The following is a 16203-nucleotide window of genomic DNA, read 5'->3' on the forward strand; positions in this document are numbered from 1 at the left end:
GCTCCCACTCCCCAAATCCGTGGGCCCCTGGCCCGGGGCACCCACCTGGCTGGGCCGGGAGCCCGCGCTGAGCTGGGGGTCAGAGGGCGGCGAGCGTGTCCTCTCTCCCACGCCGGGCTGGACAGGCGCTTTATAGCGGGGAGGGCAGGATAATTTACAGCCGAGGGAGCTCAGCTCCATAAACCTCTCAGTCCCACTCACATGATCCATCTTTTCTCCGAGCTGAATTTAGGGAAGAGCGCGCGGGAGCCAGATAAGGTGAGATTTATATTTACCCATTAAGAGGCGCCCCCTCCCCCGCCGCCCCATCACCTCCGCGGGGCCAGGCTGGGGCGCGGCCCTGCACTGCGGCACCCAGAGGGCACCCCGCCCCTGGCGCCCACCGCGCCCTGGTACCCCGCAATCCCGGCCGCCAGGGGCCCTGAGAATGTATGCTCAGTAGATGCCCCGAGGGCCCTCAGACACCGAACGCCCTTGGTGTGCGCCCTATACTTTTGTGCTCCTCTGTTGCTGCCCCAAGATCTGGACCCTCGTGCCCCTTTCCTCGACACCCTCTCAGTGATCGAAGTTCCCTCTTCCTCTACTCCTCCGCCCGTCGCCTGCTCCGCAGGGTGCCGCGAAGTCCAGCTGGGACACGACGTTCGCCAGCGGCGCGCGGAGTCGGCGCCCGGTCTTCCAGCGCCCCCTGCCGGCGGCGTCTCGCCCACCCCGCGGGAGCGCGCGGCGCACAGGTCCGCCGGGTTCTACCCGCTCACTGCCCGGCAGTTGGTACTAATAACTCTCTCAGGCCCACTGCCCTCGGGTCAGGACTGCCCTCAGAAACCTCTCCCAGCCCGCGGCCCGTTCCTCTGGTGGGCGGAGACATCGGGAGCCGGGCATCGGGGCTCTAGTGAGGAGAGCCCTCGGACTGTCCCCAGACTGGTCCCCACGAGGCAGGGCTCTGGGGTGGGCACTTTGGGAGAGAAGGCAGGGCCTTGCCTGGTCGCCCCGGTGCTCTCGGGAGCGGGGTGTTTAGGACCCAGGGGCAGCCCGGGGGCGGCGCCCCGGCCCGCAGGAGATCCTCCCCCCTTCCGCCGGCGAGCGGCTCAGATGTCGGAGTAGCGGCGGCTCTGGCGCTCCGCACTCACCGTCTGCGGCTGCGGGGGCTGGCGGCCCCAGCCCCTGCCCGGCCCCCTTGCCTAACCCCATGCCTCAGTCCTAACCCCGAAAACCTCCCCCGCGGGGGGCCTTTCCCCGGGCCCCCTGCCCGCCCCGTCCAAGTCGGGAGCCATGAACGACCAGTACCACCGGGCGGCCCGGGACGGCTACCTGGAGCTCCTCAAGGAGGCCACCCGGAAGGAGCTGAACGCCCCCGACGAGGATGGCATGACCCCCACCCTCTGGGCTGCTTACCATGGCAACCTGGAGTCTCTGCGCCTCATCGTGAGCCGGGGGTGAGTACCCAGCCACGCAGGGGGTGGGGAAGAGAGCCTCAGCGCTCTCCAGCCCCCTGAGACCCTCCCCCAGATTCCAGGCACCCTCTCCTCCGAGCCACTCCCTTCTCCAGCGACAGACCCTAAGGTGAGACCTCGGGGTCTGGCAGTCTTGGAGGGAGGGGACACAAGCTGAGGCATGTGACACTTGTGACCTGGATATGGGGCTGGGAGGGGAGGACTAGGATTTGGGGGTTCATGTATGTGGGAGGGGCTGCAGAGTAAGGGGGAGGAGGGGGTGTGGGAGAGGTCTCCTGGGCGCGGCACCCTCAAGCAAGAGCAGAGGCACAGTGAGAGATGGAGAGAAAGTGCGGGAGCTTCAGAGGGTCAGAGTGGGCCTAGGAAAAGAGGGGCTCCTCACTGCCCACCCCCAGCCTGGGACCCAAAGGGCTCTTCCAGCAGTACCCCGCTCCTGCCAGGCTGGGGCTCAGACTCTCTCTCCCTGCTCATTGCTGGGATTTATGGGCATTGTCCACAGTACCAAATGTCACTGGGTTGAGCCACCCCACTATTCCCTCTGTGCCCCTCCCCCACAAAGACTCTCACCCTCCCTTTGGAGTTGTCTAGGGGGAGGAGTAGGTATAGAGCCCGGGTGTCCTGGGCCAGGGAAGGGATTTGGAGGTAGCAGTTGAGGAATGCAGGGTCCAGGGACGCTGAAGGGGGCTCCTGGGGCTGAATGACATTGTGGACAACTTCCCCGCCCCCAGCAGGTTTATAAAGATAAGTCAGGTCAAACTGGACACCAGGGTGGCTGGATGGAGAGAAAGTGAAAGAGATGCCCCCGGAGGGTCAACATGCACATCTCAGGCCCACGGAGTCCTGCTGGAGAGCCAGGGGCCCAGCAGGACCTGGTGCCAGGTGCTGGCCTGTGGCCTGAATTTGTGGTGGGTGGGGAACCCCCTTGTCTTCCCTTGGTTCCTGGGGCCCAGCACGTGGTTGCAGCCCCTAAGACCAGGCAGCTGAACCACATTCAGGAGGCCAAGACTGGCCCCTCCCCACACCAAGAGGGCACACAGTGATCCTGCCCTCCTGCCTCCTCCCTCAGAAAGACTCCCCCCTCTCCCCCCAAATTTCACGGAGGGTAAAGTTTGGTGTTTAGGTGTGAACATCAGATGCCAAGTAGCCCCTCCCCACATTGTCCTGCAGAACTTGGCAACTTGTTGGGGAAGTGAGGAGGGGGTTGTTCAGGGAGCAGCAATAACAAAGGGGTGATTCTTTCTCCAGTCCTGAGAGGTGACCTTGTGGCCTCATTAGCATGAGACAGGGGCGCTGAGCTTGGCCCCTGAGGGAGGGGAGAGCTTGGAGCAGCATCAGGATTCTGCTGGAGGGAATACTGCCTGATGTGGAGGGTGTTGGGGGCTGGGTGAGTTCCCTGGTCAGGTCCAAGCCAGCCTGCCTCACAGGGCTCCTACAGATGGGGCAGCAGGGGCAGGGAGGGTGGCTGGGCCCGGGTTGCAGACTTCCCTCCTCCCCACCTCTAGTCCTGGCTGCCCCCACACTCCCCTTCTGGCCCAGGCCAAGACCCGACACCTGCTCTCACACTCGGGCTTGCCAGGCCTGGCCCTGCTCCCTGCTGACGTGGCTGTGCCCGCCACCACACAAGCACACTTCCTCACACTCACCCAGGGCTCAGGCCCAGCACACACTACCCTCTTGTCCTCTTTCATGGTCACTCCTGCACACGCAGGCATGCTCACCACCACGCCCGCCCAGAGACCCAGACTCGCCCTGGCCCACCACCTCTCTGGGCCAGCTCCCCGCTGGGCCCCATGAATAATTCACTCCTTTCTCTCTGGGCATCAATTATTTATCCCCTGAGATTCCCAGCCCTCAGTTCTCTTGGGGAAGGCCCCGCCCTGGCCCCGCCTTCTCTGTTGCCCCACCCGCTGCCTACCCGGGGACATTCTGTGTCCGTCTAGTCTAGTGCCTCAGGGCTGCGTGTCTTCTGGAGTCAAGAGGAGAGATCTCAGGCCCTCGGGGCCCTCTGGTGTGCCCGTGGGGGGCTGGGAGCTCCCCACACCTGCAGCCACTGGGCTTGTCATGGCTCATCACCCCTCTCCACGTGTTCTCACTGCAGGGGTGACCCGGACAAGTGTGACATCTGGGGCAACACGCCCCTGCACCTGGCAGCTTCCAATGGTCACCTGCACTGCCTCTCCTTCCTGGTGTCGTTCGGAGCCAACATTTGGTGCCTGGACAACGACTACCACACCCCGCTGGACATGGCCGCCATGAAGGGCCACATGGAGTGCGTGCGCTATCTGGACTCCATCGCGGCCAAGCAGAGCAGCCTCAATCCCAAGCTGATCGGCAAACTGAAGGACAAGGCCTTCCGCGAGGCGGAGCGGCGCATCCGCGAGTGCGCCAAGATGCAGCGCAAGCACCACGAGCGCATGGAGCGGCGCTACCGGCGCGAGCTGGCCGAGCGCTCCGACACGCTCAGCTTCTCCAGCCTCACGTCCAGCACCCTGAGCCGGCGGCTGCAGCACCTGGCGCTGGGCAGCCACCTGCCTTACTCGCAGGCCACACTGCATGGCACCAACAGGGGCAAGACCAAGATCCAGCGGAAGCTGGAGCGGCGCAAGCAGGGCGGCGAGGGCACCTTCAAGATCTCGGAGGACGGCCGCAAAAGTGTGCGCTCGCTCTCGGGCCTGCAGCTGGGCAGCGACGTGATGTTCGTGCGCCAGGGCCCCTACGCCAACCCCAAGGAGTGGGGTCGCTCCCCGCTCCGGGACATGTTTCTCTCCGACGAGGACAGCGTCTCCCGTGCCACACTGGCGGCCGAGCCTGCCCACTCGGAGGTCAGCACCGACTCAGGCCATGACTCCTTGTTTACCCGCCCTGGCCTGGGCACCATGGTGTTCCGCCGGAACTACCTGAGCAGCGGGCTGCACGGGCTGGGCCGGGAGGACGCGGCGCTGGATGGCGCAGGCACGCCACGGGGTCGGTTGCAGAGCTCCCCCAGCCTGGACGATGACAGCCTGGGCAGTGCCAACAGCCTGCAGGACCGCAGCTGCGGGGAGGAGCTGCCCTGGGATGAGCTGGACTTGGGCCTCGACGAGGACCTGGAGCCCGAGACGAGCCCGCTGGAGACCTTCCTGGCTTCCCTGCACATGGAGGACTTCACCTCCCTCCTGCGGCAAGAGAAGATCGACCTGGAAGCGTTGATGCTGTGCTCAGACCTCGACCTGCGTAGCATCAGTGTCCCCCTGGGGTCCCGCAAGAAGATCATGGGGGCCGTGCGGAGGCGGAGGCAGGCGCTGGAGCGCCCGCCCGCCCTGGAGGACACGGAGCTGTGAGTACCTTGGCGGGGGAATGAATGGGAAGGCAGGGGCTGGAGGGTGGGAGGAGACGTGCCTGTCCGGGAAGTGAGGGATAATACCATATTTCATAAAACCTAAGTTGCCATCAATGACAAACGGCCCCACTTATTTTTTTCACCCCCAGTTCAGAAAAAAGAAGCTGCCAATTTGGTGACGACACTAAGCTTTCTTATCACAGCGAACGTACAGTGCACCTTGATTTTGTATCAAAAGGTGGAAAAACGAGTGTCTTAGTCTGGACGAGACACCGTGGTTAAAGTAATCACAGCCGGGGTGTTCTGAGCCCTCCCAGCTCCTGGCTCTTTCATTTACTCCTCCCAGGTCCCAAGTGCAAGGGCTATCTCACCCCATTTTCTAGGCGAGCAAGTAGGGGCTCAGAGGGTTGGAGTAGCTCCCTCCGAGGGCCTGCTGCTGCCCAGTGCACAGCTGGGCTGGATCCCTGGTCTATGTGACTCTAAAGCCTAGAGACTGGGTGACTCCCAGGAAGGGCAGAGTTGTCACGTTTGCTCAAAAAGCCATCACAAGGAGTTTAGGGCTAGCAGAGCTGTGGCCCATCCCTGCCTTGATCCCCCCATGGCATTTCACAAACACTTTTTGGTATCTGTGGCCTTTACCCTGTATGCCTGGGCAGGGGTGGATGTGGGGAGGCAGTTTGGTGTAGAGTTGGGGTATGGGGTGAGCACCTCCAGGCACGTGTCCATATTCCTGACCATCAGCCTGCCTGGAGATGGTAAGTTGTCAAAATGGCTAGTCTTGGTCTAAAATGTCTCAAAGGCTCTTACCTGAGGTCTGTTTCTGTCTCTTTCTTTACAGATAATGGGGCGCTTCTCTCCCCAGACCAAAATGAGTCGCAAGTTGCCACAACCCACCGTGGGGCCACGAAGTCCTCACAGTTGCCAGCCCTGCAGCCTCCCCAGGGGCAAGGACCATGTGGGTCATCTCCCTCGAAATCCTTCCCACACTCCGAAGCAGAGGGTATGGCTGGGAGGCACCCAGAAGGGGCCTGGAGCCCTTGAGTCACCCTATGTGAGTGGCCCCAAAGGACATGTGAATTTGCAGGAGGCCCTGGGGGCTAGATGTGCCCATTAAAGCGGCTGGGAGTGGGTGTGTTAGGGGTGGCACAGCCTGTCCCAGGGGCCATTGTCCCCCTCATCCCTCCTCTGAGGATCCTGTTGTGCTCAGGTTGGACACTTGCTCACTTCCTACATTTTTGTGAAGGGCAGAGTTTGGGCTGCCTCCTCTCCCTGCACACCCCAGAGAAGAGGTCCTGGCTAGACTCTTCAGCCAAATGCCCTGCTTTAGTCCCCACCCCTGCCCCAGCTCAGCCAGCCCCCTTCTCCCACTGGCCGTGCTGGGGGGTTGGAGTGCCAGGCTGGAGTGTGTGTGTGGGGGGGTGTCTGGTGCCCTTCCCAGCTCACTCTGGGGTAGAGCCCAGCCTGACTCTGCCCTTCCTACCCTGTCCTCCTCCACCTTCCTTCTCCCTGCTTGTGTAGCCTGGCCCCCGGGAACCCCAGAGGGTCAGGGCAATAGATGCAAGGTGCTAGAGTAACCGGCTGCAGTATTATGGCCCCCAGGCCGAGACAGGTGGAGACTGGTGGTGGCAGAGTGTCCAGCCTAGTGGGGGCACTCCTGGCATGTGGACACTGGAGCATGCTGAAGATGTGGATAATCTAAGCTGGTTGTCCCCTGGTCCCCAGGGCCCCGTGTGCCTGTATTGGGGGTCGGTGGGCGGATTTCCCTCAAGGTTTGGAAGTGGCTGGGCGGCTGCATGTTGTGTATGAATAGTGGGTAAGCGAGAGCTCAGCCTGTGCCCCTGCTCTGTGACAGTGGTGAGACCAGGAGAAAGGCCAGCCCCAGAGGGTCCTGACAGGTGTCCTCAGAGCTCTGCAGCCCGACCGAGGTCATAGATGTGGGAGAGTCACTTAGGAGCCGACACACGTGTGTGCACACACACCCCCCGTGCAATGGACCTCATCCCTGACCTTCAGCTGGGGAAGCAGCTTCTGCTGGGAGCACTGCCATGACCCTCCCCCACTCCTTCCTGGGCCCCTGGCCGGGGCAGGGAAGATAACTCCCGGAGAATGCCACGGGCCTCCCTTGGGGTGTCTGCACCTGTATGCGGGCCCCATGCACACATGCCCAGAGCTGGGGGTGTGACGGAGGTGGTCTGTGGCCCCTGGTCCCACATGGAGGGCTTGGCTGCCTGCCACTGCCACCCTGCGCCCACCCCAGCCCCCTCCCTGTTCTCTGGGCCCGCGCCTGGGGCCATCCCCAAGTGCCGACTCAACTTCTTCGGAGCCCCAGGTGCTGCCCTTCCTCGCCTGCTCCTGGCTGTTTACTGCCTCAGCCCCTCCGTTGTCCCCGTGTTGGGGTGGGGTGGGCTCTGGGACTCCCACGCTGTACAAAGCACCCCTCCCGCAGGCTCATTACAACTTTTGTAGAATATGTTCTGCATCATTGTCATGCCTGTGTCTTGTTCTTTAATCTTTTGGGGGTGGGAGAGGGTTGGGGTGAAGAGAGCAAGGGGGTGGGGTGGGAGAGGGAGAGGGTCTTTTTGTGCCTTTGAGGACGTGGTCCTATTCTTTGAAGGGGGTCTTGGGATAGATGGTCCCTGGGCTTCTCTGCAGGGCCTCCCGTCCTCCCTGGGCCTTCAGCTGCTCTTTGGGCCCAGAATTTGGAGCTGATGGAGAGAGAAGGTTCAGAAGAACTGGGGCAGGACAGCCCCCAGCATGACGGGAGGATGACCCAGGCTCCAGCCCTGTTTCCAGGGCCTGCAGCTGCTGAGGCTAGGACAGTGCTGGGGTCCGCCCGGGCTTCTCCAGACATGGGCAGAAGCTGTCCCAGCACACTGCCATCCATGCCCCGGGCCCACGAGCCCTGGTCTCCAGCCCTCCTGCCCACCCGGGAGGTCTCCAGTGGGGTCTCCATTTCCATAGCCACCCCAGGCAGCCCTCGGGGCAGCCCTATTTAGAACCCTCCTTTCTTCCCGGGGCCTCTGAAAACTGACAGTGGGCTCTGTTTTCTCAGTCGAGTTTGGGAAGGGGCCCTGGGATTGTTCCGTTCCATTCCCGAAGGGTGCTGGGCCAGCGCTTTTGCCAAGCAGAGCTCAAGACAGCCCCTCCCTCCAGCATCAGCCAGAAGGGTCCACTGGGTAGTGCTGGCAGGTTGCCTAGCAATCATCTAGGGGTTCTAGGCCACCCCCCTCCACTCCACAGGTGAAGAAACTGAGGCCTCCCAAGGCGGAGGTCCAGACCCAGAACACAGGCCTCCTTTCCTCACCGGGGGCTGCCAAGGGAGCCAACAAGACGCGAGATTCTGCTTCCCACGCTCCACCGGTTCGTCCACCCGGCGACCCCTACTGGCCATCCGGATCACTGCCCCTGCTCTCGGAAGGCCCGCCAGTCCTGGCGCCGCGGGTCCAGGGAAGGACATGGGGATGAGGACCCACAATGACAGGAGAGCTTCCGCGTGGAGGCAGAGACTAACCGGAGCAGTGGGGACTGTGGCTGGAGGGTGGAAGCCTGGGGCGCAGGAGCCGGTGCGGCTCCAGGAAGCCTGAGGGAACTTAGCACACAGCGAAGGGGTGCATTTCACAGGTGGAGACTCAACTTTCCCCACCCATTCCCCTAAACATTTAGGTCGGGTTAGGGAAATTCTTTCCAAAAGGTTAGACTAATCGATGATTCTTAGCCTTGGGGGTTAGACCCCGGCAATAAGATGGGCACCTTCCCTGGAAGTATGCGCGTTGGGGACACACACACACATGCGATTTTGCTCACAACTTCAGGCAGCTGGCGGAGCCCCAGGAGGTCCTTAGGTCGCTGTGAGGTTGTAAGTGGGATTACTGAGGGTAGCGGATGCATGGGAGGCAGGAAGGGCCTCCCCGTGGTGTGGGGCGCAAGCTTCTCATTTTACAGGGGAAGTTAACGGAGGCCAGAGGGCGAGGGCCTGGTGAAAGTCACGGAGCAGCCAAGTGGGCAAAGTAGTACCAGGTTTCCTGACGCCTTCCATGGTGCCAGCTGCCTCCTGTCCCCATGTTAGCCAGTCCTGGACAATGTGACACTGCTGTTCTCCCGGCACATGGCTGTGTCACCTCCTCTGAGATAAGCCTGGGCTGTACGGGAGGTGGCAGGACTCCGGAGACAGCCAGATCTGGGCAGCAAAGCCATCCCCGCCCCTTTCTAGCTGTATGGCCTCGGTTAAGTTACCCCGCCTCTGTGAGTCTGTTTTCTCAGCTGTAAAAATAGATATTATAATTTATTATAATAACAGTGTTAGTCCCATAGGTCATTAGGAGGGTGAAATGATAATGGAGGCAAAGCACTTAACACACTGCCCAAAATATATGTATTATATTTTTAATCCTCACCCAAGGATATTTTTCCATTTATCTTCAGATAGAGAGGGAGGGAGGGAGAGAGAGAAAAACATTAATGTGAGAGAGACACATCGATTGGTTGCCTCCCGCACGACCCTGGCCAGGGTCAGGGACTGAACTGCAATCGAGGTACATGCCCTTGACTGGAATTGAACCCACGACTCTTTGGTCCTCGGGTCAACACTCCAACCGCTGAGTTAAACCAGCCAGGGCCACTGCCCAATGTTTAGTACACATCCGTTGATAATGATCTTTCTTACTGGTGGCCTGAAACAGAACCACAGCATTTGTGGTCCCAGTAGGTGAGCCCTAGGCAGTCCCAGGGAGCAGTTTTGTGGGACTGAGCCCCATGTAAGAGTGAGCCTGAGCCCCTGTCTTCCTAAACACATTAGCCCCTGGAGCAGGCATTGGCGGCATCCTACTCTGACCAGAAGGGGGCGCTGATAACCCAGCCAGTGGCTAGGGAATGTTCAGCCAGACCAAGGAGGGCCACCATCCAGTCGCAGGCCCCAGGGAACCCAGAGCTGTTTCTGGGGTGCCCAAGGAGCTGGGCATCTGGAGGGGGAGCCACAGGCCCACCAGCCAGGGTCCCCATTATGCCACTAGCTGAACTTTAGTTTGTCAAAAGCTTTCCTCTCCTTCTGTGAAGTAGGCAGGTGAGGGGTTTATCTTTCATAGAAGAGATGGTCAGAGAGGTTTTCTAACCTTCCTAAGGTCCCAGTAGTAAGGATGGTCAGGCTCCTGACGTGGGTCCCTTCCGCCACCTCCATCCCGAGTTAAGCTTTCGAGTTTTACCATCAATTGTTGAAAGCTTATAAGGTGTCAGGGGCTCATGTTAACCACTTTGTATACATTTAACATTCACAATAAAACCACAGCCCTATAACACAAGGACTGTATTATCATTATTATCCCCATTTTACAAGTGAGAAAACAGACGGTCAGAGCAGTGATATGACTTGCCCAAGGACACAGGGCCATTAGCTGGACAAACCAGACCTCAAAGGCCAATTCCATGACAGCGAAGCCTGCATGCCTAACCACAGTCCTGCATTGGCCCAAGCACTTGCACCCTTTGGTGGGGTTGTCTTTGATCTTGAGTTCCCTTCACCCATGCCCGGTCCTGGTCAGGTGCCAGACTCAGCCCGAGGTGTGCAGCGGGCATGCTGGCAGCTTTAGCAGCCCACACTGTCTGCCCACAGCTCCGTGCTCACCTGCACGGCTTCTGGGCTGAGAGAGGGCATGGCGGGTTGTGGGGCCCCGAGGGAGGATACCGGGGGGTGTATGGGAGAAGAAAAACGTTGTGTCTTGAGGGGGCCTACAGAAGCATTTCATCCCAACTAGAGCGTCTGCCTGTCTCCCTCTGACTCCTTGTGTCTCGGACTGTCTTTGTCCCCTTTGTCCCTGTAACACTGAGACTCCTAGGCAGTCTCTCTTCCTCTCTCCCCTCCTTCTGTTGCCTCATCTCTCCAGGCCTCACTTTCCCTTGGTGTCTGTGGAAAAAAAAAATATATATATATATATATATATATACACACACACACACACGTGTGTGTGTATCTGCTCCCAGTTCCCGACACAAAGCTCCTAAAACCTTAAAAAAATTTTTTTCCTTTATTGATTTTTAGAGAGAGAGGAAGGGAGAAGGAGAGAGAGATAGAAACATCGATGAGAGAGAACATCGACTGGCCGCCTCCTGCACGCCCCCCCAATGGGGATCGGGCTCACAACCTGGGCATGTGCCCTGACCGGGAATCGAGCCAGCGATCTCCTGGTGCAGAGATCAATGCTCAACCACTGAGCCACACTGGCTGGGCAGCTCCTAAAATCTTTGTGACTTCCAAAGTGATAAGAACACCAGGAGTACCTTTCACTCTCATATTGGTCTTTGACCCCAGTTCCTGACACCGGGCTCCTAAATCCCTTGGAATTTCCTGGGTGATAGGAGCACCTTTTGTTCTAATGAGGTGACACTGGGCGGGCTCCAGATGGCTCTTGGATGAGAGTTGTCACCAGAAAGACCAAGCCATGAGCAGAAGCTTGAAGCTCGGTAGACAGGAATCTGGAGATGGGGAGAGCTCATGGGCATCAGTCAGGCCTGGGCATCCCTGAGCCGATGGCAGAGAGAACTCACGTGCTGGGTTGTCCCTAGACTCCCCTTTCCAATGTCACCATACCTCCTGCACAACCTGGTCGTCCTTCAAAATTTGTTTAAGGAGCAGAGGTGGGAGGAGTCACCATGGCCCTGAGCCCGGCGCCTACACACACACACACACCCAGAACATGGGCAACGAGGAGCGGGAAATAGGGGGAGTGAGCATGTTCAGGCCCCCTTCTTGCCGGAAGTGGAAACCACTTTTTACTATTATTATTGGTACCAAGGTATGCGAAATTTAAATCATATCAATATTCAACATAATAATAATTACAATTGCACAAGAAATGGCGTTAGTGCTAACTGGTTCTACTACCAGCCCTTTGTGGTCCATTGTCACCCATACCACAGAAATGATCTTAATATTCTCCCAGAGCCCTGTAAGGTAAGTAGCATCACCCTCAGCCACTCCGAATCACCCTCTCAGAAAACTGAGGCTCAGAGAGGCCAGGTGACTTACCTAAGGTCACACAGCAAGGACTGGAACTTGGGTGTGTCTGGGTCCAGAGCCTCACTCTCAGCATGGTTCTCGTCTTCATACTGTGCCCTTCCAGCCCTGGCCCTGGCCCTGCGGGGTCCAACACATACCCTGAAGGCTAATCCGTACCCCAGAGTCACGCCGCACACTGGGTGGTGATGCTGACCTGCCTCAGAGGGAGCAAACAGGTGACCCTTGGAAGTCTCACCAGTCGGGAGTCTGGGTTACTAATAGCTCCAGCCTTGGGTTTTTAAGGACCTGACTTGCTGTGTACTTTGGAAAGTTAGCCTGGGCCTCAGTTTCTTTTCCTCTAAGGTGAGGACAGATTGACAGCCCTTGGAGCCTCAGCAGTGTCCCCATCAGCACAAGGCGGGCCCCCTTTCCCTCACCCCCTCACTCCCTGAACTGCTTCTGGGTCATCACCAACCTGGCTTCGTCCTCGCAGGGTGGCTGGCAGCCTGGGGAGGCCGGACGGAGGCTGCAGGCTGGGGGTCGGGTCCTTGGCGGTGAGGCTGATGCTGAGACACCCTGACAATGTGGCCTGCGCTGCTGGAGCCAGGCGAGCGTGGGGTGCCAGCCTCACTCTCAAATGACCAAGATCGGAGCTAGAGGCCAGGCTACTTCTCCCCCAGCTCACTTGGCCCCACCCTGTGAATAATGCCATTTGCCTCGCGCAGCTAGGCCTCACCAGGCTTTGATGATTTGGGGGGTGGTATGAATGGGTGGAAGACAAGAAAGGATTAAAGACCCAGACACCTAGGCTTAGCCTAAGAGCACAGAAATGGTTACATTGCTGGAGGAGGTGCCTTTCTAATCCACCCTGTGTCCCCCAGCCTCCCAGGTCTCCAAACCCATCCATGACTCTCAGGACCCTCCTCCAGGCCCTGGGGCCAGGGCAGGGCTCCTTGCCAACCCTACCCCAACCACAACAATAATTAACCCCAGCGAACCCCAGCAAATAAAGATCTGAATCACAGAAGGGAGGAGTTATCGCTGTCCAAGGGTGGGGAACTCTGGAGGTCCCAGGAAGGCCAAACCAGCATCATCTGACACCCCACTCCCAACACTGTTTTTGCCTTGAGTAGGTCCATGGATACCCAGTCCACTGGGGCCTGGGAGGATGACTCACCTCTCTTGGGTTTGGACCGGAGTCTTTTCCACCATCCAATTAAAAAACAAACAAACATTTCATCTCTTCCTTCCATTTGCTTGAGCCTGTTTTCCTAATCTTTGTATGAATTCCTCTATTCATTTATTCAACAAATGTTTACTGAGCAGCTACTATGTACCATGCTCTGTGGGAGGCCCCAGGGAAGCAGAGTGGTCCAGAGACTAGGAAGGAACTGTCTCTCTGCCAAGCCCCATCCCCTTCTCCTTTGGGCAGCCTGTTTCGACCGCACTCATCTGTCTGTCAGCTGGTAATTACCGAGCACTGACTGGGCACAAGTCACCGGGCTGGGCGTGATGCATATGTGAGTTTGTGTTGGGGGGGCGGGCAGTTCGGAAGTTACAGAGGAGGTTCAGGAAAACATAAGGAGGTGTGTGCAGGGTCAGTAACTTCAGGAAGCTCACAGTGCAGTTGGCTATGCGGCAGATACAGCTATACAGGCATTTATATTACGTCCTCTTCCTGTGCACACAGGAAGTCTGCAATTCCAAGCCAGCCTGTGGTTAGCTGGGACCAGGTGCTTGTATCCTGGCCAATGGGATGAGGATGCCAGCGACATGCACCACTTCCAGACCTGGAGCTAAAGCTACCTTTCCGTGCTGTTTCTTCCATTCCCGTGGCAATCATGGTGACCTGTGTTGGACATGGAGACATCACAAGAGGCATGGTGACCTGTGTTGGACATGGAAACTTCACACGAGGGAAGGACCCTGAATTCCCAAATCACCAGTTGGAGGCCCACAGTGGATTGTGACATGAGCAAGAAATAAACCTGTATTGTGTTTAGCCACTGAGACTTTGGGGTTGTTTGTTACAACAGCTCGTGTTACTTATCCTGACTAATACAGGCAGATGACGCAGCACACTGAATCCTGTGGCTAGATTGCAGTGTGCAAGAGGGATCATTGCCAGGCAGTGCATGAGCACTGATGTCCAATGCCAGCTGGTAGCTGAGGTCAGAGGAAAGGAGAGACACAGGAGGTGCCGGCATACAGTAGGGGCTCAATAAAATAGGTTGAATGAGTGTAATGCGTGAGAACATTGGAAAAGCTTTGTAGGAGGCTGAGGTCACCAGAGCTTCAGAGGATGGGTGGAGTTTGGAAGCAATTACCCTGGGAATAAAGTCAGGGAAGTGAGAAGGGCAACACCTGAGCAGGGGTCAGAGACAGTGAACAGTCACTCTGCCCCAAGAGGAGAGTAGAGATGGAGCTAGAACTTGGAGGCCCTCAAAGGCCAAGCTGAGCAATTTAGACCTTAGGCTATGAGTCAGTGGTCGGCAAAGTGAGGATATGCACAATAATCTATTGGGGTACAGGAAGAAAGTATTAAAACTCTTTTAAATCTCTGTTTTTAGTGCACATGAAGATACTAAGGCTCAGAGAGGTTGAGTAATTCACCCAAGGTCACATAGCCAGTAAGCATTCTGGACTCCAAAACTGTGCTCTTTACATATGCTGAGTCTTTTTTTTTTTTTTTAATCCTGACCCAAGGACATTTTTGCATTTATCTTCAGATAGAGCGGGAGGGAGAGAGGGAGGAAGAGAGAGAGAGAGAAACATCAATGTGAGAAAGATACATTGACTGGTTGTCGCCCACATGACCCCAACCCCAACCGGGGCCGGGGACAAACTGCAACCGAGGCACATACCCTTAGTGGAAACCGAACCCGAGACTCTCTGGTCCGTGGGCCGGCGTCTAACCGGTGAGCCAAACCGGCCAGGGCACTAATGCTGAGTCAGTCGTATGCAGATAGGTGAGGGGTTGAGTAGGAGCAGAGGCAGGTCTAGGGGAGGGTAGCTGGGAGGAAGAGACAGCTCTCAACCCTGGCTGTCTCTGCCTTAGCTGCAGGCAGAGGGGAAGGAGCCTGCCCAGGCCTGACCCCCAGGACGTGTTGTGAGATGCCAAGCAGAGAGTATGGGTGGGTGCCAGCCTGCCTGGCCGACCACCCAGAGATTTCCATTCCAGCCTTTATCCTCACAATTCATTCTTACCTTTGTGAGCAGGGTCCTGGGAGCAGAGAAGGGGAGCCCCAGGGGCTGGATGGAGGTCAGGATGGGAAGAGTTTGGTAAACCAGGAGCTCTGCCACCCCACACACTCCATGGCCAACCCCATGGCCAAGGGAACCTAGATGCCAGCCCCACTCTGCTTTCCTAGACTTCACTGCACTGGGTTGATGGGTGACACCTACCTTCTGCTTTACACCTCTAAGAAAATGATTTCCAATTAAAAAAATGAAGCAAATGTTTTAATTAAAATGTAACAAACAGCCCTGGCCGGTTTGGCTCAGCAGTTGGAGTGTCCGCCTGCGGTCCGGAGAGACCCGGGTTCGGTTCCCGCTAAAGGCATGTACCTCGGTTGCAGTTTGTCCCCGGCCCTGGTTGGTTGTGCGGGTGGCAGCCACTCGATGTGTCCCTTTCACATCGATGTTTCCCCCTCTCTCTCTTCCTCTCTCTCCCTCCCACTCTATCTGTACAAAAAAATGGAAAAATGTCCTCGAGTGAGGATAAAAAAAAAATAAGTAAAAAAAAAAAAAATGTAACAAACACAGAAAAATGCATATATCATTGCAGCATATAAAAGAATACATTTTTACAAACCGAATACATTTAAGGGTAACTAAGACCTGGCCGGTTTGGCTCAGTGGTTGGAGCGTCAGCCTGCGGACCAGAGTCCCGGGTTGGGTTTCCACTAGGCCCTAGCGGCTAGGGGCAGGTACCAAAAAAAAAAAAAAAGGTAACTAACACCCAGATCAAGGAACAAAACATTTCCCAGCGGTCAGAAACCCCTCCCAGTAACTACCCCTAATCAGAGGGCATCCAAATTCCACATTTGATTTATCTATTCTACTAGGCGGGGACATTTGCGTTGTCCCAGTCTGTGCTAGGACTGCTCTTGTACACACCTAGGGCAAGCACGCGCTCAGCGTTAACAGGGCTCGTTCCCTTTCACAGAACGTTCGCCCGCAGCTTTGTTTCTGCTTTCACCGGCCTTACCGAGGCACAGTTAACTGTAATCACAGTCACCGTGCGCGTGCAGGTCGGTGACTTCGGACCAATGTGTTCTCCACCACAGTCAGGACACAGAATGTTTCCGTCCTCCCAGAGAGTTTCCTTGCGACCCTTTGCAGTGAAGGGCCCCCCCCAGCCTCCCGGGCACCTGCGGGTTCGCTGTCTATCCCTGCACGGGCCGCCCGCTCGGACATTCCCGCAGCGGGAATCGGGCAGCAGG

The 16203-nt window shown here is 57.6% G+C and overlaps 1 protein-coding gene across 2 annotated transcripts; it reads left to right on the forward strand.

The window, feature by feature from the left end:
• The first annotated feature begins 1085 nt into the window (after positions 1–1085).
• On the forward strand, positions 1086–5788 carry USH1G (USH1 protein network component sans). 2 transcript variants are annotated; one of them, XM_036269225.1, is made up of 3 exons: positions 1086–1433; positions 3550–4767; positions 5609–5788. In XM_036269225.1, exons 1-3 carry the CDS (start codon positions 1270–1272, stop codon positions 5610–5612), a joined length of 1386 nt encoding a protein of 461 aa, XP_036125118.1. In that variant the 5' UTR covers positions 1086–1269; the 3' UTR covers positions 5613–5788. The 2 variants fall into 2 exon arrangements, with proteins under 2 accessions (XP_036125118.1, XP_036125119.1); XM_036269226.1 differs by having other exon boundaries at positions 1087–1433; positions 3603–4767.
• The last annotated feature ends 10415 nt before the right edge of the window (positions 5789–16203 follow it).

Source organism: Molossus molossus, unplaced genomic scaffold, assembly GCF_014108415.1.
Source record: "Molossus molossus isolate mMolMol1 unplaced genomic scaffold, mMolMol1.p scaffold_m16_p_19, whole genome shotgun sequence".
Classification (NCBI taxonomy): domain Eukaryota; kingdom Metazoa; phylum Chordata; class Mammalia; order Chiroptera; family Molossidae; genus Molossus; species Molossus molossus.

Coding starts and splice junctions, on each gene's coding strand:
- USH1G (XM_036269225.1), top strand. CDS start 1,270: ATGAACGACCAGTACCACCGGGCGGCCCGGGACGGCTACCTGGAGCTC. Junction 1,434..3,549: donor CGCCTCATCGTGAGCCGGGG/GTGAGTACCCAG, acceptor TTCTCACTGCAG/GGGTGACCCGGACAAGTGTG.